We start from the raw sequence: 12,550 nt of genomic DNA on the forward strand, positions 1-12,550 counted from the left end.
TTACCTCCTAACACCTAACCTCAATCTCCCCTCTTTAAAGCTATTTTCCGTTGTCCTATCACTATCAGACCATATGAGAAGGTGCTCTCCCTCCTATTTATAAGATCTCAAGTACAGGAAGGCTGCAATGAGGTCTCCCCACAGCCTTGTCTTCTCCAGGCTGAACAAGCCCACCTCCCTCAGCCTTTCTACATAGGAGAGGTGCTTCAGCCCTCTGAGCATCTTTGTGCCATGCTCTGGACCCACTCCAACAGCTCCACATCCTTCTTGTGCCAGGGAGTTCAGGCCTGGACACAGTGCTCCAAGTGGGGCTTTATGAGGGCAGAGCAGAGGAGAACAATCACCTCCCTGCCCTACCTGACATTAAATTAAAGGCTAAACTGCTGAGAATTTGCTTTCTTATTTGATCCTGAAGCAACTATGTGGATGTGCCCAATCTCATTCCTACCCCTGGTACTCGTGAAACTGAAGAGGCAATTTGCCTTTATGAGTCCCTTCATCTCCCATAGAGATAAGTACAGAATATTTGCACTGATCAAGGGAAAACATTGTTCCTAACTGCCACAAAACACCATGAAGACTGGCAGCACATGCACAACCACCCCTATTTCTGTTCTCAGCAGCTGACATTCCATGCACGTGCTGCACCTGCAACATCATTGTGCTTATTGGCACACGCATGAGGTGCTGCTAATGCTCTGCCATGGAAACACAGCTGTTGCACTAAGAGCGAGGACACCGCTGTCCCTGCACCACTGATGGTCACCACATGCCCTTCTTCCTTTGATTTCTGCCCCATCTCATCCCTATCAATTGACGAAAGCTTCTCCACCTGCAAAGCACAGACAAGACACCAGCTCTGTGCACAAAATGATAACATTTATTGAAAGAGTAATTTATTTTTTTTTTCCATACAAAAGAAAGCTCTGTACATAGTACTGTGATTACTTCCACATCCTTCCAGAAACACAACCCTGGAAACTGGAGGGGAAAAAAAAAATCCCACACACACCTATGCACACACACACACCCGCACACATGCACGCACGCACACACACACAACCCTCAAACCAGTAAAATGAATTAAAAATGTCACCACACAATAAATGCCATTTCGTCCCTGATACACGAGTGTTCTTACAAGTCTGCACTTAAATAAAAGACACCATTAGCGTTTAACCAGCAGTTGCCTTTGGGGAGGCAGGGAGGAGATGCCCAGCAGCAGCACTGCCATCACAGCCCCGCAGGGCCAGCACGAGCAAAGCAGAGCAAAGCACGGCCCTGATGACGGCCTTGGGTCACGGTTAATGCACACCCCACGCTCTCTGCACAGGTCATGGAAGGAACTCATCCACATCTGTGCACTAAAAAACAGCACAAGCTGAGGCTGTGGAGAGGGAAACTCCAGCCCAGACCCTCAGATGGGAGTTCAGGAGGTGCCACCTGCACTACGGGCAGGGAGAGCGGAGATCGGCTGCTGCCAGCCCCTCATCCCCCAGGGAGGGCTGGGGACAGCCCAGCACAGCACAGTTAAACGCTAATGCGGAGGGAACATGTCCAAGGTTACAATACAAACTCAAAAGCAAGGCCCCTTCCTGCCTCCACACCCACCCACCCCTCTCCCATCCCCCCGGTACAAACCCCATGAAAACTGTACAGGAGCCAAACTTTTATTCCTTAAAGTATTACATAAATACTGAGTTTAACACTTAGAAAAATAAAGTCATTTTCTTTTTTTTTTTTTTCTTTTTTTTTTTTCTCTTTTTTCCCCCCCAAGGCTTCTTTTGTCTTTAACTTAAAAAAAGAAGTTACAGTAGCTGCTCCTCTCCCTAAGGATGCAGCAGCTCCTTGCTCGCTCGCTCTCCCTGCAGGGCCAGGGAGCAGCTCCCATGCAGGACCAAGCATGCTCCAGTCCTTCTCCCGTGGCCCTGCTGAGGCTCCTCCAGCCCCGGTGCTCCCAGGAGGAGCATGCTGCCCACCAGCAGCTCAGTGCCCCACGGACTCTTCCCTTTGGCACTGGAGTTGCTTCTCCACCTTGCATCAGAAAATTTAGAAAGCGGTGGCTGGAGCTGCAGCAGAGGGATGCGGAAAAGATCCAGTCACGTCCCCCCTTGGGCATATGGAGTCCACAAGCAGCACGAGGGCCGAGATGGGAGCACGGGACTGAGCTGGCAGCAAAGCCCCCCCTCTCCCCTAGGGCCTTGCTGAACTGCTGGGCACCCGCTGTGTGCTGCAGCTGCCAACCCACCAGGCAGCCCAGCAAGGAGGCACTGAGGGCGGAGGCCTTGCTGTAGTGCACGTGAGGAGGCTGGGGCCATACACCAGACCCAACCAGAGATGCACGTCCAAGTAGGCCGCTTGCTCCCTGCAGAGGCCAGGGAGAGCTGCCGCAGCTGGGACCCATCCCCCCCCCACAAAGGCACATTGCTGAGGCCTGTGCAGCTCTGCAGGACAGCTCCAGGCCCCAGCCCCACACAAACACCCACAGACAGGGTGAGCACCCCTAAGGGCCTCCAGCTGGGGAAGGCCCCCGGGATTTATGTACAGCACGGAGCACACCCTCCCCTCAAGAGACAAGCTTCTTTGGCTGGCGAGAGACGAGCATCCCAACGGCCCCCAGCCCTGCACGGCCTCAGCGCAGCTTCTCCCCAGGCGGGTCCTGCAGCCCCTTGCATGCTGTGTGTGTGGGTGGGTGCGTGTGTGTGTGCATGTGTGGATGAAGGAAACGTGAAAAGGCAACAATAAATAACTGGTGCAGTCTGTACGAGAGTTGCTGCCAGCCCCAGCACGACAAGCCAGGGACGGCACAAGGCCAGCAGCAGAGGCCTCTCAGTCACTCTTGGCGTTGTGCGAGGTGTCCAAGTTGACCACCTGCAGCTCCGTCAGGCTGCTGCCGCTGCTGCTCTGCTGCCCAATGACAGCCATCTAGAGAGAGAAGGGAGGAGCTGAGGGACAGCATGCCCTTAAGACTGCTTCCACCAGCAAGCCAGCAGCCCTCACCCAAGAGGGCAAGAACTCCTTGCCCACATGTAGGTGGCACAAATAGCTCCCCCAGCTCTCCGAGACCTGAGGACTGGTCCTACTCAAGTGCCCAGGCCCATAAAGGATGTCCAGGCAGAGCAGGACCAGCACCACCCCAGAGGAAAAACAGTGACAGCCCCCACCACATCTGCAGGCACTGCTCTGCACCTACCTGGTGAAGCTGGACAGCTGAGACTGGGATCTGAACGGTGCCTGATGGGGCTGTCAAGAATACCTGGGGGACGCCACCTGCCACAGAGGGAATGACACAAATGACATCGTTTTCCAGACGCTGGGAGCCCAGCATAAGCCTTCAATCCACATCCTGCATGCGTGCCTTCATACTGTTTTGGCCCCTCATGCACCTACGCTTCTTCTCCAGTCTTCCTGGCTCCCCCCACCTGCCACTGCCTGCCCCATTTCCACGCTCCCCACACCAGCAACTTTAATCCTCTCCCCCCAGCAAATGGCTCAAGGAATCCTTTACGCAGGAGAGGAGCTGGTTCTAAAAAGCACAGACCCTTGCTGGGTCTTTTTGACAGATACGATGGCTTAAAAGAAAACCCCGAGGAATCAATATGTAGCAAAAAACACATGCAAAAATGAGAGCCCCCCCAGAAAAGCACCAACCCAGACTTACCCTGATCCTGGACCTGGCTGTGGGACACCTGCATTGCTGAGGGTGCCTGCGAGAAAGCATTGAGGACTGCAAGTCCACCATCCGCAAGGCCAGAGGTGGGCGCGTACATCACCGCGTGCGGGCTGGGGTACATCATGTGGCCACCCACGGTGGTTGGCACAGACGACGTCATGATGGTCGCTGGGAGGGTCACTGGCAGCAGGACAAGCGACACGTGAGCCACACTGCAGGAGCCTGCCACACTTGCACACCTGCTCAGCCACACTCCCTCAGCCCCCACACACGCAAGCAGCAGACATGTGGAGGTACCCACATTGTTCTCCCAGGAAAGCCAGGGAACAAGCAAGAGAGTTTTGATCAGTGAGAAATGAGGGCAAGGCAGCCTTATAGCCAAGTATCCCAGGACTGAACTCAAACCATGTCACAGGTTTCCTGATGAAGCTGATTAAGCTGTTGAACTGGGTTCAATCTGCATCCAGGCACTTATTTTTTTTTTGGTAACAAAAAAAGGTGCCTCTGTACATACAAAGTCTCAAGAACATGCAAACTAATGCCTTGTACAAGGGGCAATGCTGGATCAATAAGAAACCATCTGAGAACTAGGGAGAGCCTGGCAACATGCTCCCAATTCCCTGTTGCAGGATAAGGATGAGAGGCGATGACCTGAAGTTGCACCAGGATAGGTTCAGGTTGTTTCTCAGTAAACATTTCTTCTCTGAAAGAGCACTGAGACAGTGCCACAGCTGCCCAAGGAGTGATGGGCTCACCATCCCTGGAGGTGTCCCAGAGCTGTGGGGTTGTGGCACTGAGGGACTTGGTTGGTAGGCATGGTGGGGATGGCTTGATGGTTGGACTTGGAGACCTTAAGGATCTCCTCCATCCTTAATGATTCTATGAAAAGCAAGTAACGCACCAAGAGAGGCTCCGAAATCTGCTGAGGTACTCTGCACAGCAGCACCTATCTAGAAGCAGCACAGCATGGGAGCTGATAATAGGGATAAATAAATCTGGGGAACTGTCAGCTTGGTTGGGATAGCTGGACTGAATGATGCTGGGCCAGGATAAGGGGTGAGTCAGTATCAACAGTGGTTAGGAAGGAAGAGAGAACACAGTTATCATAAAGTCCCTATTACCTGTTCCACTGGGAGAGGTCTGAGTAAGGTCAGTGCTGCTGTCACTGGAGGGAGACGTTTGCTGCGGTGCCTGGTGCACCTGGATCGCCTGGACAGGGACTTGCTGAGCCATGGTGCCACCTGGGAAGAGAAGGGAGCCTTCAGTCTGTCAGTCTTCATCCCTCTCTGGCCATGCACAGCTCCACACATGGCCTGTCACACTGCTGGCACACAAGGGCCAAGGAGGGGTCAGGTGGCCTGCAGGGCACTGGAGGGAAAAGGAAATGCCACAGCAGCTTCTGTCCAACATCTAGGTACAGTTCAGGGATGTCAGTGGCTCTCATTACCATTCCTGGCTCCACCAGGACACAGCACAGAAGATGCTGGGAGGAGAGGGCCCCAGCACAGCCCATTGCTCAAGCAGCCCCACAAAGCCAGGCTCACGGCGTTAACCAGAACAGCAAGAGCCCACCTTCCAGCAGGGTCTTCACCCTCCAGAGCCTAGCATCATTCTCCGCAGGGCACTCAGGAACAGCCACCCCAAAGACACTGCAGTGCCTTGCACAGGAACAAGAGCACAGCTGCCCCAGCATGCAGCTCAGAGCTGCACGGGCACAGCCACACAGCCTCTGGGCCAGCCTGCTCACCACACGGCTCTCAGCATGGCTATGCAGACAATGAGCAGGACACGAAGCTCCCCCTCAGGCTCATGTTTTGCCTCCAGAGGGAACAGCAAGTGATGCCAGACAGAAACTGCAGGTCGGGCATCTCCCCACACACTGCACCAGAAGCCACAGGTTGGGTATCTCCCTACGCAATGCACCAGAAACACAGAATCACTGATTATTCTCTTAGCTCCTCCAAACCAGAAGGGAAATACGGTCCCCTTGTGTGGGCCCGCAGGAGCTGTAAGAGGCCATCAGACTTAGCAGCATGGAAACAAGCAAGCACAACACAAGAATACCGTCTCGCCCTCAGTGCTGGTACCAAGGAGACGGTACCCCAGCCCTAGCACAGCACTCAGAGAGCCCTCCAGTTGGTACAATAAGAGATTCCTGCCAAGGACAATGCCCACACAGCAACACCTCTGCCTCTTTCATCACCAATCTTCTGCACCGTGGCTCAGCAGCCAACTACAGATCTAAGCATGACAGTTGCTTAGAGTCAAACACTAGCACTCAAAACCACATCCATAGGGTATCTTAGCACCATAGTCTCCCTCGTTCCACCACTCCCCCCAGCTCCCAGCTGGGGTCAGCTCCCTGAGCAAGGACAGGGACCCTGCAGGAGCCTCCGTTCACCCCCCAGCCTAAAATGAACGCAGCAGAAGCAAGTGCTGACCTGTCAGCGACACGATCTGCCCTCCAGCTCTGGCAGGGAAGTGGAAGACCGTGTGCTGTGCCTGATGTAGCTGTCCAGCTGTACCCGCGACCGCCTGGCCCTGCTGGCTGGAAAGAGCCAGCAAGTGCGGCTGTAAATGAGGGAGAGGAATGGCAGGGGTCCCCAGAGACAGGGAAGCACCTGCCAAAAGGAGGGAGAAAAAAAGGCTTCATCAGCATCAGCTCTTTTTGCTCCCTCCAGGCTTCTCAGTGCTGCCCTGGGGTACCCCTGCTCAGCTCCCTGCTACCACACCATTCCCAGCAGCAGGGCCCTAAAGGAACTGTCACCGCTTGAGCAAAGCGTCCCAGCCATGATCATCCTAAAGCAGCAACCACTGCCTGCCTCCACCTGCAGCCAGGTCTCCCATTCTCAACATGTTTCGAGTGCAGCAACAGACAGATGGACACGGTGCTCAGCACCAAGCAGCACTGACCTGACATGAGGGTGAAGCCGGTGGGTATCTGCATGAGGCCCCCGGATGTCACTGCACTGGCTCCAGTAGTCTTCAGCACTGTCCCGTTGGCACTGGTGACGGCACTGGGGCTGATGCTGGCAGACACTGGCGCCAGGTAATTCGTGATGGGGAACGAGGGGCCGCTGCTGACCTGCATGGAGGACGAGGTGGTAGGTGCCGTCTGGATGGTGGACGTTGTCCCTGGCAGGTTGGTGACAGTGAAGGTCGGTTTCAGCACATCCTGGGGAATGAGAAGGGGTGACAGCTCAGGCTCTGCGGGCTGTACCTCCGTGCTGCCAAGGAAGGGTTAAGACGGGCACGCTCGCAGCCCTCCCGCAGCACGGCGGGCCCAGCGCTCCCACGTGCTGCGCCTTGTTCCCGGCTTGTCAGGCTGCCAGCAGCCAGGAATTCACAGCTCTGCGAACAGCTAAAAAAGGGAAGGCAGCCCATTTTAGACAGGGGGGAGCCAATCCTGGGCACTCGGCCCTGCCCCAGGGCCCGTCGAGGGAGGAGAGCAGAGCCCCTCTGCCTTGGCACTGCGGTCCCCCCACGTCCAAATTAGAAGAGGCACGTGATCACGGCGCGGCGCCCAGCGCAGGCACTTTCCATTAGCTCAGCCACAGCCCCCCGCAACGTGGGAGCCACAGGCACACTCCCACCTGGGCCATGAAGCCCACTTGGCTGTGTGAGCCACAGCACAGTGGGCTCACTTCCAGCTGGAACAGCCCAGCTCCCTCATCCTCACACACAGCTCTGCACGCCCAAGGGCCTGTAACATCTCCACACTACATCCTCTGGGGCATGGGAAAGGCAGCCTGAGAGATGCACACAGAGCACCCCAGGACTCCCTTAAAACACGAGGGCAAACCATAGTACAAACAGAAAAACAAAGGGGCTCCGACCACACACACCCAACTCTGTCCTCCCCAACCTGCCATCTCCAACTTTCCACTCCTAGGTTGCAGTGACAGCACGGAGAACTGGGTTGGACGCCCGCTCCTCCCACCTGTCTGGGATGCTCCTGAGCCCCTGGGCACCCTGACCCACCCCAGCACCCCACTGAGCCCAGTCTGCATGCAGGAGCCAAGCGATGAGCCACTCTCAGCAAGCGTACCCAATGAACCACAGATTTAGGATAATCCTGTACATTCTGGCCCAGGTGCTACACAGAAGGGATCCCACTCTGCACTCCACTACCTGCTCTGCACTCCAGGTGAGGCAAAAAGCCCCATCTTTCCTCCACCCCAAGCTCCTATTCCAACTCTGATCTCCCTCCAAACAGGGCACTGGGTCCTCTGGTGGATGGCCCAGATCAGCACACAACAGCTCTGCTGGGAGGCTGGAGCTGTCCTAAGAGCACAGCATCCCCCTGACCCTGCTGCCATCCCAGCTGCGCTCCAGGGCAGGCTCTGGAGCTCAGCACAGCAGGAGGACCTCGCAGCTGCTGCTGGCTGCACGGCTCCTCACGCTGCTGCTGCAGCCAAACACCTGCAGGTCCTGTCCGTACAGGGAGCAGCTCTCAGAGCATCAGCAGGGCTGTGCCTGGAGCCTAAGCCAAAGGGCACCAAGCTGGGCTGGCACCAGAGAGAAGCAGGTTCAGATCTCTGCAAAGTGACCACACCACAAGAGCACGTTTCCTTTGGGGCCACCTGGCAGCATTTCCAGCGGAAATCTTAAAGGACGCTGTGTGAACAAGCCCTGCACCAGGGACAAGTCAGTGGCACGCGCAGCCCTTCCTGCCCCACGCCTGCTGGGAAGGGCTGGCAGAGCTCCCATCAGGCACCCAAGGGAGTCACGCCAGCCTGGGGCAGCTGGGTTCCCATCAGTGGGAAGCCTTCCAGGGCCCAGCCCTGGTTCGGGGGCACCCATCCCACAGCACCTTATCCCATCAACAGTTCCTCTGGGATCCCTAGCAAATATTTCCCCCTCAATGGTATTTATGGGGCTGAGCAGCATATACATAGAGGGAGAGCAGAAATCCCTTCCCCAAGTACAGCAGCACCACAACCAGAGATGATGTGGTGCAAACACGCACAAGGATCCCCAAGGCACCAAGCTGGGTTTGTGCTCAGTCTTTGAGGTTACACCAACAGCAAAGGGTTCTCAAGCACCCTTATTGGGTTCTGTTGCACACTGAGTAGCCCCCACAGGGCAAGGCTGGCATACATACACAGAGCAAAGCTAGGTGGAAGAGCAGAATGCTGCTGTTCATCCCGTTGGAACGGGTACAGCAGAGCTCACAGCACCCAACTGGACCCAGGGAGCTGCAGCACAGCCCTTGGTCTCTGCACATCTCTGAGCATCTGTGTGCCCAACCACTGGAGCCCGTCGAGAAGCTGCCCTGCCCCGGGGCTTCCCAGCAGCGGGCCGCCAAGCAGAGAGCAGGAACACTCGGTCCGGCCAAGTGTTTCCATTCCCCATGTCCTCCCTGCCCCCTTCCAAAACAGCACCAAAGCAAGAGACAGCTGCAGCTTATAAGGAATGTGAGGGGCCCTGCCAGGGACTCTGGCGAGGGAAACCAGGCCTTATAAGGCCATGGAGGCAGAATCAAATTTTTATCAATGAGTGCGAGCGCATGGAGACGCCCGGGGAGAGATAACGGCGCCCAGAGGCGGCCGGGGGCCGAGCGGTGCAGGAGGGAGCCCAGCCCCCAGCGGGGCCTCACCTTGGTCTCCCCGCTGCTGTCCGACTCTGACACCTGGTAGGTGAGGTCGGTCTCCTCGAAGCCCGTGGCACTCATGCGCTGGTCGGTGGTGGGGTCGGAGCGCGGCGGCGAGTCGGGGGAGTTGAGGCACGTCTGGATGAGTGCCTTGCCCGTCTCGCTGGTGATCATGGGCTGCAGCTTGCGGGTGGCGAAGGTGTACACATGGCCCGTCTCGCTGGCCACCAGCAGCAGCACCTGGGTGCCCGTCAGCGTCGACAGCTCGTAGGCCTGCGGGGCGGCACGGGGTGTCACGGCCGCGCGGGGACCCCTCCGCGGGGGATGCTGCGGCGGGCTGGCGCCCCCTCCTCCCCGCGCCCCGCTCCGATCCCCCCCCGGCCCCGCGCTTTCCCGCATCCGCCCCCCGCCCCGCGCTTCCGGGCCGCTCCCGGTGCCCCGGGGCCGCACCTTCTTCATGATGCCGGTCTTCCTCTTGCTGAAGGTGGTGTAGCGCCGCAGCTTGTTGTCGATGAACTCCATCTTGATCTTCACCCGGCCCCGCGTCTTCTTGCCGGGCTTGGCGCCGCTCACCGCCCCGCCGCCCGCTCCGCCGCTCCCGAACGCCGCCGTGGCCGCCGCCGCTCCTCCCGCCGCGGGCACCGCCACCGCCGCCGCCGCAGCCGCCGCCGCCGCCTCGGCCAGGCCGCGCTTGAGGCCGCGCCGCTCTCCGCCCAGCTCCTCCTCCTCCGCCGACTCCGAGTCGCCCTCGCTACCGCTGTACAGCGCCTCCCGCTCCAGCCGGGCCCCGGGCGGCCCCGCCGCCGCCCCGCCGCCGCCGTTCGCCCCGCGCGGCACCGGCGAGCGGCCCAGGCCCGCGCCGCGGGCCAGCGCGGCGGCGGCGCCGTTCCCGGCCCCGGCCTGGCTCGGCAACATCGCGGCGGGTCGCGTCGGGCCGGGCCGGGTCAGGCCGGCCCCGCCATGGCCCCGCTCCGCGCTCACGGCCCCGCTCCGCCGCCCCCGCCGCGCCGCGCCGCCCCCATATAAAGCGATACAATGTTGCCTTTTATGGAGAAGCCGCTCCTTATATGGGGCGAGCCGGCGCCCCGCCGGGAGGCGCCACGCTATTGGCCGCCGGCAGCCCGGCGCCGCCGCCCATTGGCTGCCGCCCGGCGGCCGATTTGCATACGTTCCGACCGCTTTCGCGTCAGCCGCGGATTGAAACATGCACGGCGCTCTTAAAGGGGCCGCGCGCCGCATGGACGGGGCGGGCTGCGCGGGGCGGGAGGGAGGGGAATGCGACTCATCGCCCCCCGCGCCCGCCTTCCCTGTCCCCGTACCCAGGAGCTACTGTCCTCGGAGGGACCGCAGAGCCAGGCCGAGCCTCCAGCTACACGCTTTGCAGAGCGCTTCCCTTCTTCTGCTCAGAGTCAGGGAGAGCCATTGAGGCACAGGGAGGCTCTAGGCCACGCGAGCATACACACAGGAGTGCCAAAACATCGTGTCTGCAGGACAGTGTACAGCCACCTCTGTCACCTCGGGAGGAGGGATGGGAGCTAGCTGCCTCCATGCAGGACTGTCTCCATCCAGCTGAATACCCAGACAGCTGTAGGAGCTCATCTAGTCCATCCCCAGCCCAGCCAGAGTGCTGCCATGCTGCCCGCAGGCCTTGTGGCACAGGGGTCTCTGCCCTCACCCCCAGCCCTCACAGCCGCCTGCTCTTCTCTGGGTACAGCCTCCTCTGGAGCAATGTGGCAGCCGAAACAAACACCCCCCCTTGGCTTCCCCCCAGCCGTGCTCCTCCAGTGAGCACACATGCCATTTATAGCTCCCACAGGGCGCTGGGGCTCACATGCTTCCCATCACATGCCCTGGCTGCCCTGCCCCGGGGCCCAGTGCTGGCCACACCTGGTGCAGGTGGCCCACGAAGGGCTGCTCCTCTGTACCATATGTGGTAGACAGGTTCCCTGCCCAGCACGGGTGTGCAGACACCGCATGCACCAGAGCTGAGGTTCCCTTCACACCACTCTTCAGGCCTGGAGCTCTTGGGCTGAAGGGTGAGCCCCTCAGAGGCCTCAGGCCTGGTCTAAGGGATGTGCTCAGAGACATCTATGCTGAGGCTGGGTTGGGGTGGCAGTAACAGCCCCCTCCTAGGCTTCTCTAAATGGGAATGACAGGGAGACACAAATCAGGCAAAGCCCTCAACAGCAGTCCCACAGTACCTGACAAGAGCAGGGTAAGCTAGGTGCTGGGCACAGTCCTCCTACAGCTGCTTGCGTACCCACCAGGAGATAGGCTCAGAGCCAGGCTGGATAAGAGAGCTACAACACGTGCTAGCAGCCAGGCTAAATCAGCAGCACCTACACAGCAGACCAAAGGAAGCCTAGCAGCCTTGGTTTAAGCTTAAGTGCAGCTCCTGAGCCACTCCCCTGAGTGGGAGGTCCCAGGTGAGGCTGCTTTGAGCAATTTGGCCCCATTGGTTCCCCACAGGGCCTTAATGCACCCACCCAAGCACCACGGGGCAGTAGAAGAAAGCCAGGTGAGCGGTGGGGTGGGCCTGTGCCCCATGGCACTGCTCATGGCCCTCTGGGCGTGCAGGGGCTGAGGGCAACTGGGGAACATTACAGCAACAACAGCTCTCAAGGACATGTGGAGACGCAGGGCCCTGGAGATCCTTATGCTGCAGGCATTTGGCAGCTGGGACAAGGGGTGCCTGCTGCCTGCACCTCGTTCTGTGCCATACATGCTTGGGGCTGGGGTTGCTAGGTGGCCCCTTGCTGTAATGCAGCCAGCCATGCTTCTCTCCAGCCGTGGGTATAGCAGGCTGTCTTCCTTTCCCAAGGCTCTACATTCCTTCCACTTGGGTTTGGGCAATGGGACCCCATCCCTGTCAGCTGTCCAAGTCCTCTGCTCCAGCAGGGGCTGGAGTGGGATGCTCCAACAGCCCGCTCCCCTGTGCTGCATTTAGCTAGGGCCCTATTTGTTCAGCCCGCTGTTTCCAATTAGTTTGGCCAACATCTGCCTTGTCCCCGAGGATACAGAGCTTTTTCATGACATCACTCCCAAAAATACACAGCCCCAGCCCCCAGTCTTTCTGCACCCTCTGGGTCTGGAGTTTGTCCTAGCTCTGGTGCCTTCCCATACGCACGTGGTGGGCAGGCACTGGAGCCCTCGCCATCTATCGGGGTGAGGCTGAGCACCCTATCCTGACACTGCTTCCCATAGCTCCAACTGCTCGTGTCTTAAACAAGGGCAGCAAGGCAGGATGCACACCAAAGGGGTGCTTACTGGATCTGACATACAGG

At 58.6% G+C, this 12,550-nt stretch overlaps 1 protein-coding gene across 2 annotated transcripts; it reads right to left on the reverse strand.

Moving 5' to 3' along the window:
- Positions 1 to 1,726: 1,726 nt before the first annotated feature.
- SRF (serum response factor) lies at positions 1,727 to 10,181 on the reverse strand. 2 transcript variants are annotated; one of them, XM_048935501.1, is made up of 8 exons: positions 9,717 to 10,181; positions 9,273 to 9,539; positions 6,587 to 6,848; positions 6,115 to 6,294; positions 4,795 to 4,914; positions 3,662 to 3,853; positions 3,194 to 3,270; positions 1,727 to 2,925 (listed from the first exon to the last, which is right to left on the reverse strand). In XM_048935501.1, exons 1-8 carry the CDS (start codon positions 10,179 to 10,181, stop codon positions 2,830 to 2,832), a joined length of 1,659 nt encoding a protein of 552 aa, XP_048791458.1. In that variant the 3' UTR covers positions 1,727 to 2,829. The 2 variants fall into 2 exon arrangements, with proteins under 2 accessions (XP_048791458.1, XP_048791459.1); XM_048935502.1 differs by lacking the exon at positions 6,115 to 6,294.
- Positions 10,182 to 12,550: the final 2,369 nt, after the last annotated feature.

This window comes from Lagopus muta, chromosome 2 (assembly GCF_023343835.1).
Source record: "Lagopus muta isolate bLagMut1 chromosome 2, bLagMut1 primary, whole genome shotgun sequence".
In the NCBI taxonomy this organism is placed as follows: domain Eukaryota; kingdom Metazoa; phylum Chordata; class Aves; order Galliformes; family Phasianidae; genus Lagopus; species Lagopus muta.

Excerpts from the sequence above, each read along its gene's own strand:
- SRF (XM_048935501.1), bottom strand. The coding sequence starts at position 10,181 with ATGTTGCCGAGCCAGGCCGGGGCCGGGAACGGCGCCGCCGCCGCGCTG. Across the intron at positions 6,295-6,586 it reads CGGCTTCACCCTCATGTCAG|GTGCTTCCCTGTCTCTGGGG; the intron begins GTCAGTGCTGCT and ends TCCTTTTGGCAG. Across the intron at positions 4,915-6,114 it reads GCAGATCGTGTCGCTGACAG|GTGGCACCATGGCTCAGCAA; the intron begins GTCAGCACTTGC and ends TTCTCTTCCCAG.